This window comes from Esox lucius, chromosome 15 (assembly GCF_011004845.1).
Source record: "Esox lucius isolate fEsoLuc1 chromosome 15, fEsoLuc1.pri, whole genome shotgun sequence".
Taxonomy (NCBI): domain Eukaryota; kingdom Metazoa; phylum Chordata; class Actinopteri; order Esociformes; family Esocidae; genus Esox; species Esox lucius.
This window is the reverse complement of record NC_047583.1, coordinates 7,548,186-7,567,942: the sequence shown is the minus strand read 5'-3', so window position 1 is coordinate 7,567,942 and position 19,757 is coordinate 7,548,186. Positions and strand designations below refer to the sequence as shown.

General features: G+C 44.6%; 1 protein-coding gene across 9 annotated transcripts in view; it reads left to right on the top strand.

Annotated features, from left to right (window-relative positions):
- Nucleotides 1–19,757, top strand: part of fgfr3 (fibroblast growth factor receptor 3) — a 60,899-nt gene that overhangs the window by 14,314 nt on the left and 26,828 nt on the right. For 6 of the 9 annotated variants that reach the window (XM_029125438.2, XM_029125436.2, XM_029125437.2 and 3 more), the window contains exons 3-5: nt 4,107–4,370; nt 11,744–11,809; nt 18,696–18,865. In XM_029125438.2, coding sequence (XP_028981271.1) covers nt 4,107–4,370; nt 11,744–11,809; nt 18,696–18,865 — 500 coding nt within the window. The remainder of the gene's footprint in view (nt 1–4,106; nt 4,371–11,743; nt 11,810–18,695; nt 18,866–19,757) is intronic. The other 3 variants (XM_029125441.2, XM_029125439.2, XM_029125440.2) reach the window with 1 other exon arrangement.

Below are 19,757 nucleotides of genomic sequence, written 5' to 3'. Positions count from 1 at the left end.
ATACACACGTACACACACACACACACGCATGTACAGACATACAGACACTGATGAGCTCACACAAAATTGTGTACAGAGAATATTGCCCCTGATTTATCCATGAGTTGAGGTGGAAAGTATTTTTTTCTAGTTCAGTGGAAGGCAAGTTTCGAAACAGATGGAGCGTATGCCTAATTACCTGCAATAAACAGGTCGTTTACCACCTGATTGTTTACAGCCTGGTTGGCTTAGTTTAGAGACTACCTCCATCTGTAGTTGTTAGTAGCCTGGTTGTTTTACGGTAGTTTAGTGGTTGTGTGGTTATGTCGTGTGGTTTAGTGGATGTATATCATGGTTTAGTGGATGTATATCATGATTTAGTGGTTGTATAGTGTGGTTTAATGGTTGTGTAGCATGGTTTAGTGGCTATATGTTGTGGTTAAGTGGTTGTCTAGCGTGGTTTAGTGGTTGTAAAGCATGATTTAGTGGTTGTATAGTGTGGTTTAGTGGTTGTTTAGTGTGGTTTAGAGGGTGTACAATATTGCGCAGTTTAGTGGTTTTATAGTCTGGTTTGGTGATTTTATAGTGTGTTTTAGAGGTGATGTGGTTGTATTGCATGATGGTATAATGTCATTTAATGGTTGTGATTGTATAGCCTGGTTTAGTGGTAGTGGAACGTGATTGTGTGGTTATATACTGGGGTCTTATAATGTGGATATGTGGTTAAGTAGGGAATAAGTTTTAAGAGTAGTACAATACATATGTAATAGGCTGCAATTTGGACATAGCTTGTGGAATACCTACTGTGCTGGCTGACAACTTCCTGACTGGTTGGCCATCTTGTTTAAACCTGTTATGCGTCTCTTGCATCACAGAGCGGGCTGAGAACAGTCACACATTATTCTGTCAGCACTAAATCAACAACACATTACAACTACAGCCACGCTAAAACTAGTGTGTGTGTGTGTGTGTGTGTGTGTGTGTGTGCATGCATGTTTGTGTGCACACGTTTGCTCAGTGTTTGAACATGTTGGTATTTCTCCCTGCAGCGGTACATGAATCCATCCAGGACAGTAGAACTACTGTTACACTGTCAGGAGCATACACACACACCCACACCACACATTACACAAACACACACACACATTACACAAACACACACACACAGACACATACACACAGACACACACACCACACATTACACACAAACACACACACACACTACACCACACATTACACAAACACACACACACACACCACACATTACACAAACACACACACACAGACACATACACACAGACACACACACCACACATTACACACACACACTACACCACACATAACACAAACACACACACACACACCACACATTACACAAACACACACCACACACTACACAAACACACATTAAACACACACATCACACAAACACACACCACACAATAAACAAACACACACACACTTCAGAAATGCACAGACACACACAAACACCCCATTACACACACAAATGCATTTTAAATGGTTCATTTAAATCCACAATCAAAATGTTGAAATAGGATTCCAACATTAGGAACACTACTTGCATCACCACTCAAGGAGACAAATAGCAGCTTGTTTTCCACACAGCCTGGCTGCCCTTGACCTCTCAGGAGGGTCCAGGCTAGGTGGTTATCAGAGGGCTGGCCAGAGCAGAGAGTTTCCCCTGAAGTCTGAGGCCAGGCCAGAGTAGTGAGTTTCCCTCCAGTCTGAGTCCAGGCCAGAGTAGTGAGTTTCCCTCCAGTCTGAGGCCAGGCCAGAGCAGGGAGTTTCCCTCCAGTCTGAGGCCAGGCCAGAGCAGTGAGTTTCCCTCCAGTCTGAGGCCAGGCCAGAGCAGTGAGTTTCCCTCCAGTCTGAGGCCAGGCCAGAGCAGGTAGTTTCCCTCCAGTCTGAGGCCAGGCCAGAGCAGTGAGTTTCCCTCCAGTCTGAGGCCAGGCCAGAGCAGTGAGTTTCCCTCCAGTCTGAGGCCAGGCCAGAGCAGTGAGTTTCCCTCCAGTCTGAGGCCAGGCCAGAGCAGGGAGTTTCCCTCCAGTCTGAGGCCAGGCCAGAGCAGTGAGTTTCACTCCAGTCTGAGGCCAGGCCAGAGCAGTGAGTTTCCCTCCAGTCTGAGGCCAGGCCAGAGCAGTGGGTTTCCCTCCAGTCTGAGGCCAGGCCAGAGCAGTGGGTTTCCCTCCAGTCTGAGGCCAGGCCAGAGCAGTGCTTCCCTACAGACTGAGTCTGAAAACCCCGCACCCATCCCGACCCCCCTCCTCCCATATCCTTAAAACACGTTTTCAGAAACAGAAAGGGATATTCTCACCCACTGATTGAACTCCAGAGAGAATATGGATTCTGTCTCTAGATATTGTTTTTCTAATGCAATAGAAGACAAGTCCTTTTCTTAAATAAATTACAAAAGTATGCCTGAGGCAGAGAAAACATGAAAGTGATGTGAGTGTGAGTGTGTGTGTGTCTGTGTGTGTTTGCGTTGGTGTATTTTTGTGTAAGTTTGTGTGTGTGCATGTCAGTTTGTGCGTGTGATAGTGTGTGTTTGTGAACATGAAAGAGAGTGTGTCCCTACATTAGTTTCCCAGAGATCAAAGCTAGCAGTAATGTAATCATTTGGTTATTATTTTAATGATTTTGGTGTTGCAATGTGGTGCTCTATAAACTCATTAACCAGTCCATCGAAGGTTCTCCCTCTTTTAACTCACCATGTTCCTCCAGATTCAGCGCTGTCGGATGGTTGTTAGGATGACATAATAGTTCCTCTTCATATGCCTCATTGCTATGGTACCACATCGTTACTACCTCGTCACCATGGTGACAGTGTCACACCGTTTCACATACAGTATTTTATGCTGAATTGTTTAAGTATGAACCTGAAGTAGTTCAGCCTCTGCCTCTCTGTTATTGTTCAGAAGGCCTGTAAAGCTGGAGGCTGGACTCCACACAGTCCGCCACTCCATCATGAACACCGTTTAACCTTCTAACACAGATTTTCTTATTTTCTTTCACAAGAGCATTAAGTTGTAATATAAACCAGCATTAATACACACACACAGACACACACACACACTCACATATTCAGTATACACACACACACACACGCATATGAAAGCCAGGGCCGTAATTCATACGGGCTGCTGTAGTTTATTCCACCCCTGTGGACTCCCTGTTTTCCCTTTTTAAAGCTCCTCAATGGGCCCTCTGTCAAACCAGCGTCAGGAGGGGAGAAAGCACAGATGTTAATCTCAATCCACCCTCTGGCCTTTCTGTGGGATTCACCGGGACACATCAGGGAGGAACACAGCAGATTAGCGCCCCTGTATTTCCACACGTCAGTTTTCAGGCAGGTACCATCACACTGAGGCAGATAGGCAGGGATGGAGTGGTTTATCTATAATTGATATTATAAAATGGATCTTCTGCGTAGATCATCTGGCCGCTACTCTTCATTTCAACCTCTCATCTCTCTCTCTCTCTCTCTCTCTCTCATCTCTCTCTCTCTCTCTCTCTCTCTTCCACCTCTCCACTTCTGCGTGTCATAATTACTGTACGGTAGCCTGGTTGACTTTACACGTTTTCCCGGTTGGGGTCGGTCGCTGGATAAAAGGATATAGAATGAGAGAGATATGAGGAGAGAGGAGGAAAGGGATGGAGAGAGGGGAGTGTTCCTGGCACATAAACAGCATCTCTCTCCCTCCATAGCTGAGTCTGTCCTCTCATTCGGTCCTCTAACTCTGTCCTTATCCTCTTTCTCTGTTATTTTTGTTTCTGCCTCTGTTCTCTGTCCTCTGACTCTATCCTCTGACTCTGTCCTCTGTTCTCTGACTCTGTCCTCTGTCTCTGACCCTGTTCCCTGTCCTCTGACTCTATCCTCTGACTCTATCCTCTGACTCTGTCCTCTGTTCACTGACTCTGTCCTCTGTCTCTGACCCTGTTCCCTGTCCTCTGGCCTCTGTTCTCTGTTCTACATCCTCTGACTCTCTTCTCTGTCCCCTGTCCTCTGTCTTCTCTCCTATGTCCTCTGACACTGTCCCCTGACTCTGTCCTCCTTCTTTCCCATGACTCTGTACTAGTCTTCTAACCTCTGTCCTCTGTCCCTCCAGACTCTGTGTCCAGTGAGACTGTGTTCCTGGAGGACTATGTTGTTGCCACGGGTGACACTCTGGACTTGTCCTGTAACCCTGACGGCCCCGCCCAACCTGTCACCTGGTTCAAGGATGGCAGTGGTGTGTTGCCAAGCAACAGAACACTTCTGGGCCAGAGAGTGTTGCGCATCATCAACGTGTCGTACGAGGACTCTGGCATGTACTCCTGTCGCGTCACCCATGGCAACACAGTACTCAGCAACTACACCATTCGAGTGACAGGTGAGAATCATCCAATATCTCCTCTGAACGTCACTCTGTTCAGTCTCCTCTTTCTCTTTCCGGTCCCACTTTAAAGTATGTACTGTTCATACATGCTTCATACGTTCATGTGTTACAAAGCAAGGTTTCATTAACATGGCATAACTGTGCTACAAATACCGATGTCAAAGGTGAAAATCTGTTATATGACATAAACCTGCCCTTGAGAAGAGGTGGATGAAGCATTGCTTAAAAAGGTTTTTATGAATCATTTTCAAGTGAGGCTTCTCAATGTATCGACAACATTGTCATGCAATGGCTAGGCTAGTGTGTTTCATTCCACCCATTGTAATGTATTCAATCACAACTGTATACTGCTTTGGAAAACATTGTCCGCTAAATACTGGGTTCAAGCAATAAGACACCTCAGGATTTGTGGTATATGGCCACAGTACCAAGGCTAAAGAAATGCAGAGCGTGTAGTTACAGCCCTAAGTCTTGGTATATCGGCCATATACCACAAAACAAGTGTGTAACCTGTTACTTATTGATTGTAAAGATGTTTGCAGTAGTTAGGTACATGTTGAGTTAGGTGACATAGTGACATTTATATTACTTAAGCTAGTCAGCAAGCTAGTTGTTAGTGTATGCTGCTTACCATGGGTAAATAGCTAACATTGGCAACATACGCTAGCTAAATTGCTAGATCGCCAGAGGTGTAAAAAGTACAAAAAGTAATCAGCTGGGTTCGCCTGTATTCACCACTTTAGGGAAGTGTCTAATTAAAATCTAAGTAATCAGATAAAGGAAGTTCAAATCTAACCATTGATCAATTAAATAAAAGTGTAAATTATCAATTAAGGTTATTTATGAACTCTGTTTACCTGGTCTTTAAACTCTTCCTTAGGAACTTCCCAAAACTGGTGAACATAGCCGAGTACTTTTACTTTGCACTTTTTACACCTCTGTAGATCGCTAACCCACTATAAAAAATTGCTAATTAACCATAATATCTAGCTTGCTCAGTTTAAAATAATTGTGACAAAACCAAATCATTTCATTGTTGTTGTCACTTTTAAGGTTCAAAAGATCATGCAGTATCTCCTGGAAAGAACTGGATGATCAGGGACAAGCTACATTACGTTACCATTCACAGCCCTGTGCAATGTTCAATGTAATCACAGTGCTGTGTCTTCTGAATCTGCTTGGATCGTTATATGATATAAAGCATTTATGTATGCTTTATGAATGATGAAAGGGCTCCTTAACGTAAGCACAGCAACATATAATATAACTGATTTATCTATGTGTTATGAAGGACCAAAGGGGTCACTCTAGAGTAAGTGCCATGCGCCATGAAAGTGCCTATATGAATGAGGGGTAAAAGTACAGGTGTCTGACAGAGTATTATAAGAAACTTCTGGTGTTTCGTTGCAGGTTACCACTCCGCTGATTTATGTGGTTTCATGTTTCCTGTACATTTCTTTCTGTAAAGTTATATGGAGGGGTTGATTGTGTATGCAAAATGAATGTGTGACCTGTGTGTTAGAGCCTTTGGCAAACAAAAGCCGTGGTATCGCCATGGCATTTCTGTTACTAGTCCAGGGCTTGAATACAGCCTGTTAACAATGGTGGCCACATTTAGCGTGGGAGTGGGTGAAAGTGTGCTCGTGCGCTCGTGTTTGTGAACATTTGGTTCTAGCAGAAAGACACTTCCACCCTCCTAATGTTGAGAGCTGTTGTGATTGGGCAGCAGTGTTCTATCATTAGCGTGTGCTGTCCTGCAGCACAAGGTGTGCATGCCTCGTGCCTGAGGGCTTTAGGTTGTGCTTTATACCAGGCCATGTTGCTAAAGTATGGCATTCAACAGGTTTCTTCTCCCAAATGACTTGCCATCATGGATCTATAGAATACAATGGGTTGTCCCGGGAATTAAGGCCACCGTCCTGGCATTGCATGACATTGTTAAAAATACATTGTGAATCCTCAGTTGAATGTGATTGATGATGCCTTTAAAAAGCTTATGCCACCCGTCACAGAGTACAGGTTTATGTCATACTTGACATAGTAGGTTATGCCACATCTTACATTGGTATTTATGTCAGGTTATGTACATTTGATGAACCACAATATATGGTTATAGATGCTTTGTAACACATGTATGCAGTGCTTATGAAGGCGTTATGAAGCATGTACATGCACACCATTATAAAGTGGGACACCCTTTTCTCTCTTGTTTCTCTATTCCCTTGAATGAGTAAGTGTGTCCAAACTTCTGACTGGTACTTCAATATTAATATATATATATATATATATATATATAAATTTATACTGTGAAAAAATATTACAGAACAATCTTAGGATATCCATATAAGACAGTACTAGTGATTACTTCAGGTAGGTCTTTAGTCCAGAAACAGAGAGATCTGTTGTCAGGTCCAGAGTTACTACCTCACAACACGATCACTGTCACAAAGGGCTGTTATTTTACTACCTCACAACACGATCACTGTCATAAAGGGCTGTTATTTTACTACCTCACAACACGATCACTGTCACAAAGGGCTGTTATTTTACTACCTCACAACACGATCACTGTCATAAAGGGCTGTTATTTTACTACCTCACAACACGATCACTGTCACAAAGGGCTGTTATTTTACTACCTCACAACACGATCACTGTCACAAAGGGCTGTTATTTTACTACCTCACAACACGATCACTGTCATAAAGGGCTGTTATTTTACTACCTCACAACACGATCACTGTCATAAATGGCTGTTATTTTACTACCTCACAACACGATCACTGTCACAAAGGGCTGTTATTTTACTACCTCACAACACGATCACTGTCACAAAGGGCTGTTATTTTACTACCTCACAACACGATCACTGTCACAAAGGGCTGTTATTTTACTACCTCACAACACGATCACTGTCATAAAGGGCTGTTATTTTACTACCTCACAACACGATCACTGTCACAAAGGGCTGTTATTTTACTACCTCACAACACGATCACTGTCACAAAGGGCTGTTATTGTTGTTGCTGTTCTGGTTCTAGTTTAACAGTTAGACACACACACACAGAGACACACAGATTCACAGACCCCCCCACACACACACACACACACACACACACACACACACAGAGACACACACAGATTCACAGAGAGACACACAGACACACACTCACACACAAAGACATAGAGATTCACAGAGACACGCACAGACACACACACACACACACAGACAGACACACGCACACACACACACGCAGAGACACACACAGACACATACGGGCCAGAATGGCGGAGCCTGCAGCTCCTTTACAGTCGAGCCAAGGAGAGGTTCAACCCTGCTGCTGCCAAGTTACACACACTCACACACACAACACTACGTGTATCCACAGAGTACCACACTCACTCTGACACATCACACACACACACACACACAAACTATCATGCTGACAAACACCTACATGCATTAGACTCCACAGTAGCTCTTCACCTGTGTTGGCTGGTCTCCCTCTGCCCAATAATGTTCTAGACGTCACAGTAGCTCTTCACCTGTGTTGGCTGGTCTCCCTCTGCCCAATAATGTCCTAGACGTCACAGTAGCTCTTCACCTGTGTTGGCTGGTCTCCCTCTGCCCAATAATGTCCTAGACGTCACAGTAGCTCTTCACCTGTGTTGGCTGGTCTCCCTCTGTCCAATAATGTCCGAGACGTCACAGTAGCTCTTCACCTGTGTTGGCTGGTCTCCCTCTGTCCAATAATGTCCGAGACGTCACAGTAGCTCTTCACCTGTGTTGGCTGGTCTCCCTCTGTCCAATAATGTCCGAGACGTCACAGTAGCTCTTCACCTGTGTTGGCTGGTCTCCCTCTGCCCAATAATGTCCTAGACATCACAGTAGCTCTTCACCTGTGTTGGCTGGTCTCCCTCTGTCCAATAATGTCCTAGACGCCAGCTGAGCCTATTATTGACAACTAATTAGAAACCAATTATGCTGAATGGTTTCATCATTGGGACCAGATGGAACATTGAAAAGAGAGATACAGACAGACTGAGAGAGCGATTAAGAGAGAGACACAGAGTTGAGACTGCTCCATGTGTTTGGCCCCAAGCCAGAGGGAGCCCAGATCACTGGACAGTATTGAAGATTGTAATTAGCCTGTTACACCACACATCGCCATCTTATTGGTCCTTTAAACCACGCAGCTCCATCCAACTGGTCCGTTACCTTTCAATCCTCTGTTGAAAACATAACTAAGTGGCAACCTCCCCCCTCATACCCACAAACACAAACCCACAGCCTACACATGCATACACACACTCCACACACACCCAGAGCCTACACAGGCAAAACACACACTCCACACACACCCAGAGCCTACACAGGCATACACACACTCCACACACACCCAGAGCCTACACACGCATACACACACTCCACACACACCCAGAGCCTACATACGCATACACACATTCCACACACACCCAGAGCTTACACACGCATACACACACCCAGAGCTTACACACGGATACACCCACTCCACACACACCCAGAGCCTACATACGCATACACACACTCCATACACACCCAGAGCTTACACACGCATACACACACCCAGAGCTTACACACGGATACACCCACTCCACACATACCTAGAGCCTACACACGCATAAACACACACCTTATTATGGTGCTAATATTTGAGGAAGGTGTCAGATGTTTGAGTGGTATCAGATTTAGTCAGCAGACTGTATGCCAGCCAGACAATATGAGAGAGCCAGTCAGCCAGACAGCCAGCCGGATTGAGAGAGCCAGCCAGCCAGTCAGAGTGAGAGAGCCAGTAAGCCAGTCAGAGTGAGAGAGCCAGTAAGCCAGTCAGAGTGAGAGAGCCAGCCAGCCAGAGTGAGAGAGACAGTCAGCCAACCAGACTGAGGGAGCCTGCCAGGCACCCAGACAGCCATATTGAGAGAGACAGTCAGCCAGTGTGAGAGCCAGCCAGACATATTGTGAGAGCCAGCCAGCCAGAGTGAGAGAGCCTGTCAGCCAGCCTGTCAGCCAGAGTGAGAGAGTCAGCCAGCCAGCCAGGCCACCAGAGTGAGAGGCATTCAGACAGACAGCCAGCCAGTAGCTCCAAGAATCATGCCACTGGATGGTTTTGATTGTGTGAAATGTCTTCCTCCTGAAATGTAATGTTTAGAAAACGTTTAATGTGTGAAACAGAGCCAATTTTTTAAATCTAAATAGAGGAAAGAAAAAGAAAGAAGGATAGAGAAAGGACAGAGAGAGAGAGAAAGGAAGAGGAAGAGGAAGGGAGAGAGCTCTGAGGGCTGAGAAGTGGAGGGGGAGAGAAGGTGGGAGAGTACGGGGTAGTGTTAGTGCAGGAGTTCCAGGAGAACCCAGCGAGGGATAGTGTATAGTTCTCTGTGGCTGAGTGGTTCAGTTCTTTAGGCAGGGCACTGAGCTGAGCTCTACAGGGCAGCGTGGCTCTTAGGAGGCTGCCTGTCTGGGTGTGGGAGGGAGGGAACATCTGGTTCTCATTAGCTAACTGAACCAGTGGAACTGAACCAGAAGCTACAAGGTCACACAGCAAATTATTATCCTCCATAGCTACTCCGCCGTACCCCTCTGGAAATACATTATCCACTATGGTCTTCCTCATACAGCAACCTAGATATTTATTAATGCATTATCCCCATATTATCTATCCTTCTACATGGAGATTTATTAGTCCATTATCCCCATATTATCCATTCTTCTCCCTGGAGATACATTACTTTATTATCCCCATCTTATCCGTCATTCTCAATGGCGATATATTACTGCATTATTCTCATATTGTCCATCATTCTCCATGGGGATATATAACTGCATTATCCCCATATAATCAGTAATTCTCAAAGGGGATATATTACTGCATTATCCCAAGTATACCAGCCCTCACCATATGTATTGTCCCCTCTGATTATTAGAGCTTCAGTGGCATTTAAATAGACCCTGTATTGTAACCCCATTAAACTGCCGTAAATAGGACAGTTCTTGGGGGGGTAATGTATACGTGTGTGTGGTCTGACAGGCTGTGTGTGTGGGTGTCTTTGTGTGTGTTGGTGTTTGTGGGCTGTGAAAGTGTGTTTGTGTGTGTGGGCTGTTTATGTATGTGTGTGTGTGTGGGGGCTATTTATGTGTGTGTGTGTGTGTGTTTGTGTGTGTATGTATATGTGTGAGTGTGCTCACTTCTCCATCGACCCCAGTAATAAGGCGCTAGTCTGTAATGTCTGTGGAAATGTTTGTGTAACAATTTAAGACCAGTTTCTCAGAGCACTGTAGCTGCATTCATGGACTTTCAGTGCCCCTACAATGTGAACTGACTTGTGTGTGTGTGTGTGTGTGTGTGTATGTGTGTGTGTGCGTGTGTGTGTGGTTATTTGTGAACACTATTAATTCCCTTTCAAGCATTTCCATCTACTACATTCCTATGGGTGCTATGTTTAAAAGCTGTTTCTGAATAAAAACTGTCTTCAGATTAGGGCTGTACCTGCCAAACACAACAATAATCAGCGGCTATCCCTACCAAATGATTGGTTGACATTTAAAGCCTTATTGTTTGACATTTTTCTATATAATTAGATGCACACAATGTTTTAATAAAATCAGCTACATGCACTGAACTTGTCTGACCCTTTATAAGCACACTGAATGAGGACATATTAACATATTAACTACTCAAAGGAGCCGTGTAATGATTATCATTAGAATTGTCAGTGTTATTATATATTATTATTAATATTATTAGCTTAACGGCTGTAAATCACATTTTAGGGCAACTGGCCAGGCCTACTTTTATCATCAAGAATACTGTTTCTTTGTTTTCTATTGACATAGTTCGTATGAAAAGGACCCATTAAGTCATATGGTATTTTATTGTTCTGGCAAAGATATATCTGTAGTAGACTGCTAAACTGTGTTTTACACGCATTAAAATAAAAAGTGATCTGTTTTTGTCAAAACCAGGGGAAATATAACCTGCGCTCTTTGGTTGGTAATCTGCATGCGCACAACAACGTTTCCACTCACAACTGGTCAAGACGCACAACTTCTGTTTTTGAACAAATATAATATACTATATAGTTTAACAGATTACAAATTCAAGACTATTATTAACATCTGAATGATAACATAGATGTTTTTTTCATTCAGTGTCCTTGTCGTAGGTGTAGCTTTAGAATGAATTGAACAAGTAACAAACCCATTGGCTGAGGATTCATGTCAGAATTACATCACACAACATGCAGTGCGCGAGTCCAGTGGACAATTTTTTTTTTGCTGCGCCTCCATAAATAAATCAAGGACCTCTTCGTCTGTTTTTCCATGCCGACAGATTCCCTGTCTTCTGGAGATGATGAAGACTATGACGAGGACTCGGACGATGCAGGTAATGAAAACGGTGTGTTCCATCTCTCGTTCATTTTCTCATACATTTTCAGTGTGTTCATTCACTGCTCAGATTATTTATCATTCACAACGTGGGGTCATAACGTGTTGTATTGAAGGCCCCTCCTCCATTCTACAAGTAACAAGTTGGGGTGTCGCAGCTCGTCAGGCTGTTATGGCGCGAGAAGCTGTTGCAGCCTATTGGAACGATGCAGCAGAGTCAAACCATATGAGCCACACGGCTGGTGAACTTTTGTATTGTATTGTGTCGCTGTGTAATGCGTGGCCTGTCCAGTCACTTGGGTTCGGTGTACCCTCCCCCATCACCAACCCCTCTCCTCCCCCATCACCAGCCCCTCTCCTCACCCTCCCCCATCACCAGCCCCTCTCCTCACCCTACTCCACACCACAACTCTCTGTTTATGTGCTTGGGTGGGATATGTTGTAGCTAATGACAGCCATTCTGTCTGTCTACCTGTCTACCCGCCTTGCTGTCTGCATGTCTGCCTGTCTACCTGTCTACCTGTCTGTATATCTGTCCACCTGCCTGCTTATCTGTCTGTCTGTGTGTAGGTTGAGGTGGATGTTGATTCACATGTTTTTTCAAGAATAATTGATGTTAGAATATCTAAGAATATTTCAGATTCTTAGTTTTGCAGGATACGTTTTGTACTGTGAGTTTAAAGTCTGTCACCAGTACAATGGTAAATACCTCAAACTAGACCCAATCAGTACCCGGCGAAATACTTCAAACTGGACTCAGTCAGTACCAGGGGAAATACCTCAAACTGGACCCTGTCAGTAGCATGATAAATACCTCAAACTGGATCCAGTCAGTACCAGGGTAAATATCTCAAACTGGACCCAGTCAGTACCATGGTAATACCTCTAACTGGACCGTGTCAGTACCATGATAAATACCTCTAACCAGATTTAGATAGTTAATCTGTTGTGAGAGTACATCAAGACAGCATGGTGCAGATTATCTAGGATTACAGGAGGAACGTTAAATCCTTTCTCCTCTCGATGGCCCATAATCCTCTCCTTCATTAGCCTCATACAAGATACTCCAAAACATGTGATCTCTTCACAGTATTACCATCCTGGGAGAGAGAGAGAGAGATTGAGAGATGGAGACACAGGGAGAGAGAGGGGGAAGAAGAATGAAGTTAATCACAGTGATGTTAGTCACCAGTTGGTTAGGGATCGGGAGTCACAGTGATGTCAGTCACCAGTTGGTTAGGGATCTGGAGTCACAGTGATGTTAGTCACCAGTTGGTTAGGGATTGGGAGTCACAGTGATGTTAGTCACCAGTTGGTTAGGGATCGGGAGTCACAGTGATGTTAGTCACCAGTTGGTTAGGGATCTGGAGTCACAGTGATGTTAGTCACCAGTTGGTTAGGGATCGGGAGTCACAGTGATGTTAGTCACCAGTTGGTTAGGGATCTGGAGTCACAGTGATGTTAGTCACCAGTTGGTTAGAGATCGGGAGTCACAGTGATGTTAGTCACCAGTTGGTTAGGGATCTGGAGTCACAGTGATGTTAGTCACTAGTTGGTTAGGGATCGGGAGTCACAGTGATGTTAGTCACCAGTTGGTTAGGGATCGGGAGTCACAGTGATGTTAGTCACCAGTTGGTTAGGGATCTGGAGTCACAGTGATGTTAGTCACCAGTTGGTTAGGAATCGGGAGTCACAGTGATGTTAGTCACCAGTTGGTTAGGGATCGGGAGTCACAGTGATGTTAGTCACCAGTTGGTTAGGGATCGGGAGTCACAGTGATGTTAGTCACCAGTTGGTTAGGGACAGATCTCTAAGCTCAGAAACCTAGTCTGGGGTACACACTCCACACTCCCAACGACACACTCAGCGGTTCTTGTATACAGAGACAAGCTAACAGTAAAGGGGTCTGTGCTGCTGCGCTACATTCACAGGGCCAGATCTGAAAGGTAACAGTTAAATCTCTGTGCTGAGGAGCTATGTAGCGCTGTTGACACTGGCAGGAGAGCAGAGGCCGGAGGTGAACCTCGGGGCAGAGCTACGCCGTCTCTGGGCGCCACTGGGCGGTCTGTGTTTGTCTAGGGCAGTGTGCCTTCAAAGAGCCCTCTGTAATCTGCATCAGATCTGCCCGTGTTCAACTCCCTCCGGTCACAGGCGTCAGCAAGGAGCAAATTACACAATTACATAACCCCCCCACCCACTCATAACGGCTTACTGTATCGCTCCCCGTCTAAGGCCTGCTCCGTGGCATCTTGGCTGGCATCATGTCCCGCACCAGGCAGTTAATTGCCCCAGTCAGGAACTGATAGACCTCTGATATACCCCCCTAACACAAAGCACACACCCACCGCCAGGCAGTCAGATGTATGTTTAAACTACAGCTTCTACCATACTGTCACTAGAACTACAGCTTCTACCATACTGTCACTAGAACTACAGCTTCTACCATACTGTCACTAGAACTACAGCTTCTACCATACTGTCACTAGAACTACAGCTTCTACCATACTGTCACTAGAACTACAGCTTCTACCATACTATCACTAGAACTACAGCTCCTACCATACTATCACTAGAACTATAGCTCCTACCATACTGTCACTAGAAACACAGCTTCTACCATACTGTCACTAGAACTACAGCTCCTACCATACTATCACTAGAACTACAGCTCCTACCATACTATCACTAGAACTACAGCTCCTACCATACTGTCACTAGAAACACAGCTTCTACCATACTGTCACTAGAACTACAGCTTCTACCATACTGTCACTAGAACTACAGCTTCTACCATACTGTCACTAGAACTACAGCTTCTACCATACTGTCGCTAGAACTACAGCTTCTACCATACTGTCACTAGAACTACAGCTTCTACCATACTGTCACTAGAACTACAATTTCTTCCGTACCGCCACTTGAACTAGATCTTCTACCATGCTCTCACTGAAACTACAGCTTCTACCATGTGACTGCCTGACAACTGTTCCACACTGACCCTGGGTACTGACAAGAAAGACCCGCAATGTGGGGGGTATCCACCCCCCTCCTAAACCCTCCCCCTCATTCCCTCCTCAGAGGAAATACCTTCATACCAATTACTGCTCCCCTTCTCTCTCTCGCACTCTTTCTCTCTATGTCTTATTCACACACACACACACACTCATTGGTTATTTGACTTTACAAATTACATTACAGTGGAGAAGATTCAGACAAACTGTAGACTGCTATACTACATGTGTCAAGGTGCCAGGGAGAACCTTTTGTCGATCCAAAAATTTGAATCTATGTGAATCCAATTCCAGGTCAAAAAGTATCCTGGAAGAACCCCTGTGAAATGAGTATTTGAGGAATGTCTATAGTGTGAAACAGTTTGTCTTGTCAAGTTTCTGCAAATATAGTATTCTGCAAATGTATTTTCCTTTATTGATCAAGCTCCTTTCATAATTTTATTTGTTGAAAGAGTGGTTAAAGTAAACTTGCTTTTGAAGTGAATTGGTTGGTTTTTTGTTTTGTTGTCAACAGGTTCTTGAGGAGCTTATACAACTCTAGTTGGCTAGCTGTTCTGTCTGTCTGTTTCAAACAAAAAGAGAAAGACAGAAAGAAACATACCCTGACAGAGATACAGAGACTGAGTGAGAAAGAAAGAAAGAAAGAAGGAATAAAAGAAAGATAGAGATAAAGAGTGAAAAAAAGAGGAGAGAGAGAAAGAGAGAGGAGAGAAAATATTAGAGGAGAGACAGGGAGATATGTAAGAGAGAACAAGAGATAAGGGAGTTAAGAAGTAGTGAGGATTTCCCTTTTAAGGTGGCATGGCACTGTGTGAGTGTGTGTGTGTGTGTGTGTGTGTGAGTGTGTGAGTGTGTGTGTGTGTTTGTGTGTGTGTGAGTGTGTGAGTGTGTGTGTGTGTGTGTGTGTGTGTGTGTGTGTGAGAGTGTGTGTGTGTGTGTGTGTGTGTGTGTGTGAGAGTGTGTGTGTGTGAGTGTGTCTGTGTGTTTCTGTCTATTTGTGTGTGGGTGTGTATGTGGGTGTGTGTGTTTATGTCTATCTGTGTGTGGGTGTGTATGTGGGTGTATGTCTGTGTGTGTGTGTGTGTGAGAGAGAGAGAGTGTGTGTGTGTGTGTGTGTGTGAGAGTGTCTGCGTGTTTCTGTCTATTTGTGTGTGTGTGTGTGGGTGTGTGTCTGTCTGTGTGTGTGTGTGTGTGTGTGTGTATGTTTGTCTGTCTATGGGTGTGTGTCAGCTGGTTTCTGTTAGCTAGCTGGGGAGTCCCCCTGTGACACCAGCAGGGAAGGGAGCCAACATTCAGCTGTTCGAAAGGATTTACTAATGCAGGGGTTCCCAACCTAGGGAGCGCGGGACCTACGCTTACACGAGGGGTACATTTTATCTCAGAGGAGGCAGCGACTGTCAGTCAGTCAATCAAACCTATTTGTGCCCTTTTTACATCAGCCGTTTTCACAAAGTGCTTCTACAGATTCCCGGCCTGAAACAACAAAAGAGCAAGCGAAAACATGAAAACAAAGAGCAGTAACTAGGAAAACTAAAGTGCCCCATTGATCTGAGGTGCTGGCAGTGCTGTGCAATCTCAACAGAGATTTTGGGAAAATATGCTTATTTAGTGGAGAGTCCATTATTAGCTTTTTATATAGAATATAATCAAAACTTTCGGTGCCCTGCTCTTCCGTCAGATTTCAACTGTATCAAATAAGATATGGATTGTATTTCTTCTTAATCAGGGTGGACAAGTAGGCTGATCGAGCAGATGTGAGCAATTTTCGATATTGCAGTGTACTTTTTATGCTAGCCTAAATAATTCCAACTTGGTGGAGCGGCATTTCCGTTCCAGTTTTCTTGAGGTTTTCTTTAGGGCTTTGGTATTGTCTGTGTACCAGGGAGCTAGTTTCTTGTTTCGTATTTGTTTAGTTTTTAGTGGTACAGCTGCATCTAAGGTATTATGCAGGGTTACGTCTATATCCTCAGTTAGATTGTTAACAGATTTATTTACTCTGAAATTCTTGGGTATTTGGAGGAAGTCTGGAAGAGCATCCAAAAATATTTGGTTTGTCAGAGAATTTATAGTGTAGGTTTTTAAAGTCCTTGGTTGCGGTACAAGTGAGGTAGTTGTTGTGACCAGTACACGTAAGCTGTTATTCCGGGATTATGAGGAAAAAAGCTAGATCCACTACATTCCACTATTCCACAGGATGAAAAACAAAATCCAAGGTATGATTGTGGAAATGTGTAGGTCCCAAAACATCTTGGACAAAACCCACTGAGTCAAGGCTCCAGAGGCCTTTTAGAGAGGGTCATTGGACTTCTCCATGTGAATGTTAAAGTCACCAAATATATTATCTGCCATGGCTACAAGGTCCCCTAAGAATTCTGGGGACTTACTGAGGATCACTGGGTACGGCCCAGGGGGTCTGTAAATAGTATCTAGGAAAAATACTGAAAACTGCATTTGTTTGAGTGTAAATCAACATTTGGTGTTGTAAATGTTGGCAACACCTCTCTTTGCCGGATGTGACCAGTTTAACCAGGAGGAAAGTCCCCATTTAGAACATCCAGTAGGTCTGGCTTGAGTCAGGTTTCACCCAGGCCAATCCAGTTTATTATCAGGGATTAGTTCGCTGAGGGTGATTGCCTTTGACGCAAGGGATCTGATCACAGTCCTTTAATTTTATTTTCATGGAGGGCTTCACCATAGTGATGGCTATGATGACCCCTGCCTCGTTTTGCTTTGCTCCACCTAGTCTGAGTCACAGTAACAATGGATAGAACTAGACTGGCTACTCTGACTAGCGACAGACTAATCTAGCAGACTGCCGCCTGACCTTCACCCTGTCTCATAGTGACGCTACAGGAATTAGACTCCTGTCTATGTTCCTGGATAAGAGAAGAGCACCACTCCGGGTCCTTTTATGGGTCCGGGAAAGAGAGACGGTTATCTAAAAGCTCCATCGCCTGCGAAGGGCAGAACTCTGATGTCAGCCAGCCGATTGAGTTGTGGGCCCGAGACAATTACTTGATGCTGACACGTCTTTTTTGTAACTGATTTACACACTGAATCTATTTTCTGCTGTGTGACCTCTGGCTGTTTCATCCTTACAGGAAGAGACACAACTCTGACGTCATGTTTTTTGGTTGTCCCCTAATTATGAATTTATGCCCCTAAACCTAACAATTAAGGCAAGAAAATACAATTTGTAACCATTAATCAACTTATTCTGATTTAAACACAGTTTGGGGAAATTTTTTTTTGCTGTTATAAAAGTCAGAAACATATATGTGCATGTGTGTGTGTGTGTGTGTTTGCACGTGTGGTTCTCTATGAACTAAAACCAGAGCTTTTTTAATTCTGACAGACATGCTGATACTTATAACACACAAACACAAGCATATTCACTTGTAGAGAAACAGACACTTGAACAGAATGTCATGCATCACTGCACTCCCACACACCTCCCTCCCATCTCCCACACACCTCCCTCCCATCTCCCACACACCTCCCTCCCATCTCCCTCACACCTCCCTCCATCTCCCACACACCTCCCTCCATCTCCCACACACCTCCCTACCATCTCCCTCTCATCTCCCTCCCATCTCCCACACACCTCCCTCCCATCTCCCACACACCTCCCTCCCATCTCCCACACACCTCCCTCCCATCTCCCACACACCTCCCTCCCATCTCCCACACACCTCCTTCCATCTCCCACACACCTCCCTCACATCTCCCACACACCTCCCTCCCATCTCCATCAAACCTCCCTCCGATCCTTCGTCCTCTGCCCTCAAGTGTCTGACTCGTATAATCTTTGACACAATATACTTTGTGTCAGATTAGACCTGTCTTCAGAGGACGTTACGCGCTCTCTGTCATCTGTCCAATCAGAACCCCCAACCTGGACACGACCAGACCGCATGGAGAAGAAACTCCTCGCAATCCCAGCAGCCAACACTGTCAAGTTCCGCTGCGCTGCCACGGGCAACCCCACGCCCACCATCCATTGGCTAAAGAATGGGAAGGAGTTTAAGGGCGAGCAGAGGATGGGCGGGATCAAGGTGAGTCAGACAGCGAATCAGAATACAAACCAGATGATAGAAATGTTTCAGTGTTTTAACATTCTACCAGGGCCATGTCCTGGATATAACCTGATCCTCTACATAATACAATACTTTGACCAGGCCGCTACACAGACCAGAACACCACTTTCAAGCCCTATGGGGTGTGGTCTAAAGTAAGGCACTATTTAGAGTCCCTTCCCTAAAATCAGATCTCTATCAGTATGCGTCAAACACAACTCTTTCCTTATGTTTTAATTACTGGGATTTAAACAGAATGGATCCCAGTGCTGTTAGCCCCTGGCTTTGTTTAAAGGGTTGAACATTCCATGGGGTTTTCTTCCACTATGACAGGCTGATATGGGATCATGAGGTATTAAGATATCCACCAGTGTTCCTCCTCTATGACAGGCTGATATGGTATCATGAGGTATTAAGATATACACCAGTGTTCCTCCACTATGACAGGCTGATATGGGATCATGAGGTATTAAGATATCCACCAGTGTTCCTCCACTATGACAGGCTGATATGGGATCATGAGGTATTAAGATATCCACCAGTCTTCCTCCTCTATGACAGGCTGATATGGGATCATGAGTTATTAAGATATCCACCAGTTTTCCTCCTCTATGACAGGCTGATGTGGGATCATGAGGTATTAAGATATCCACCAGTGTTCCTCCTCTATGACAGGCTGATATGGTATCATGAGGTATTAAGATATCCACCAGTGTTCCTCCTCTATGACAGGCTGATATGGTATCATGAGGTATTAAGATATCCACCAGTGTTCCTCCTCTATGACAGGCTGGTATTGAGACAGGAGGTATTGAGAACATTCTCCATGAGATGTTAAGACAGATTTGTCCCTCTCCCCATGCGTGCCTGC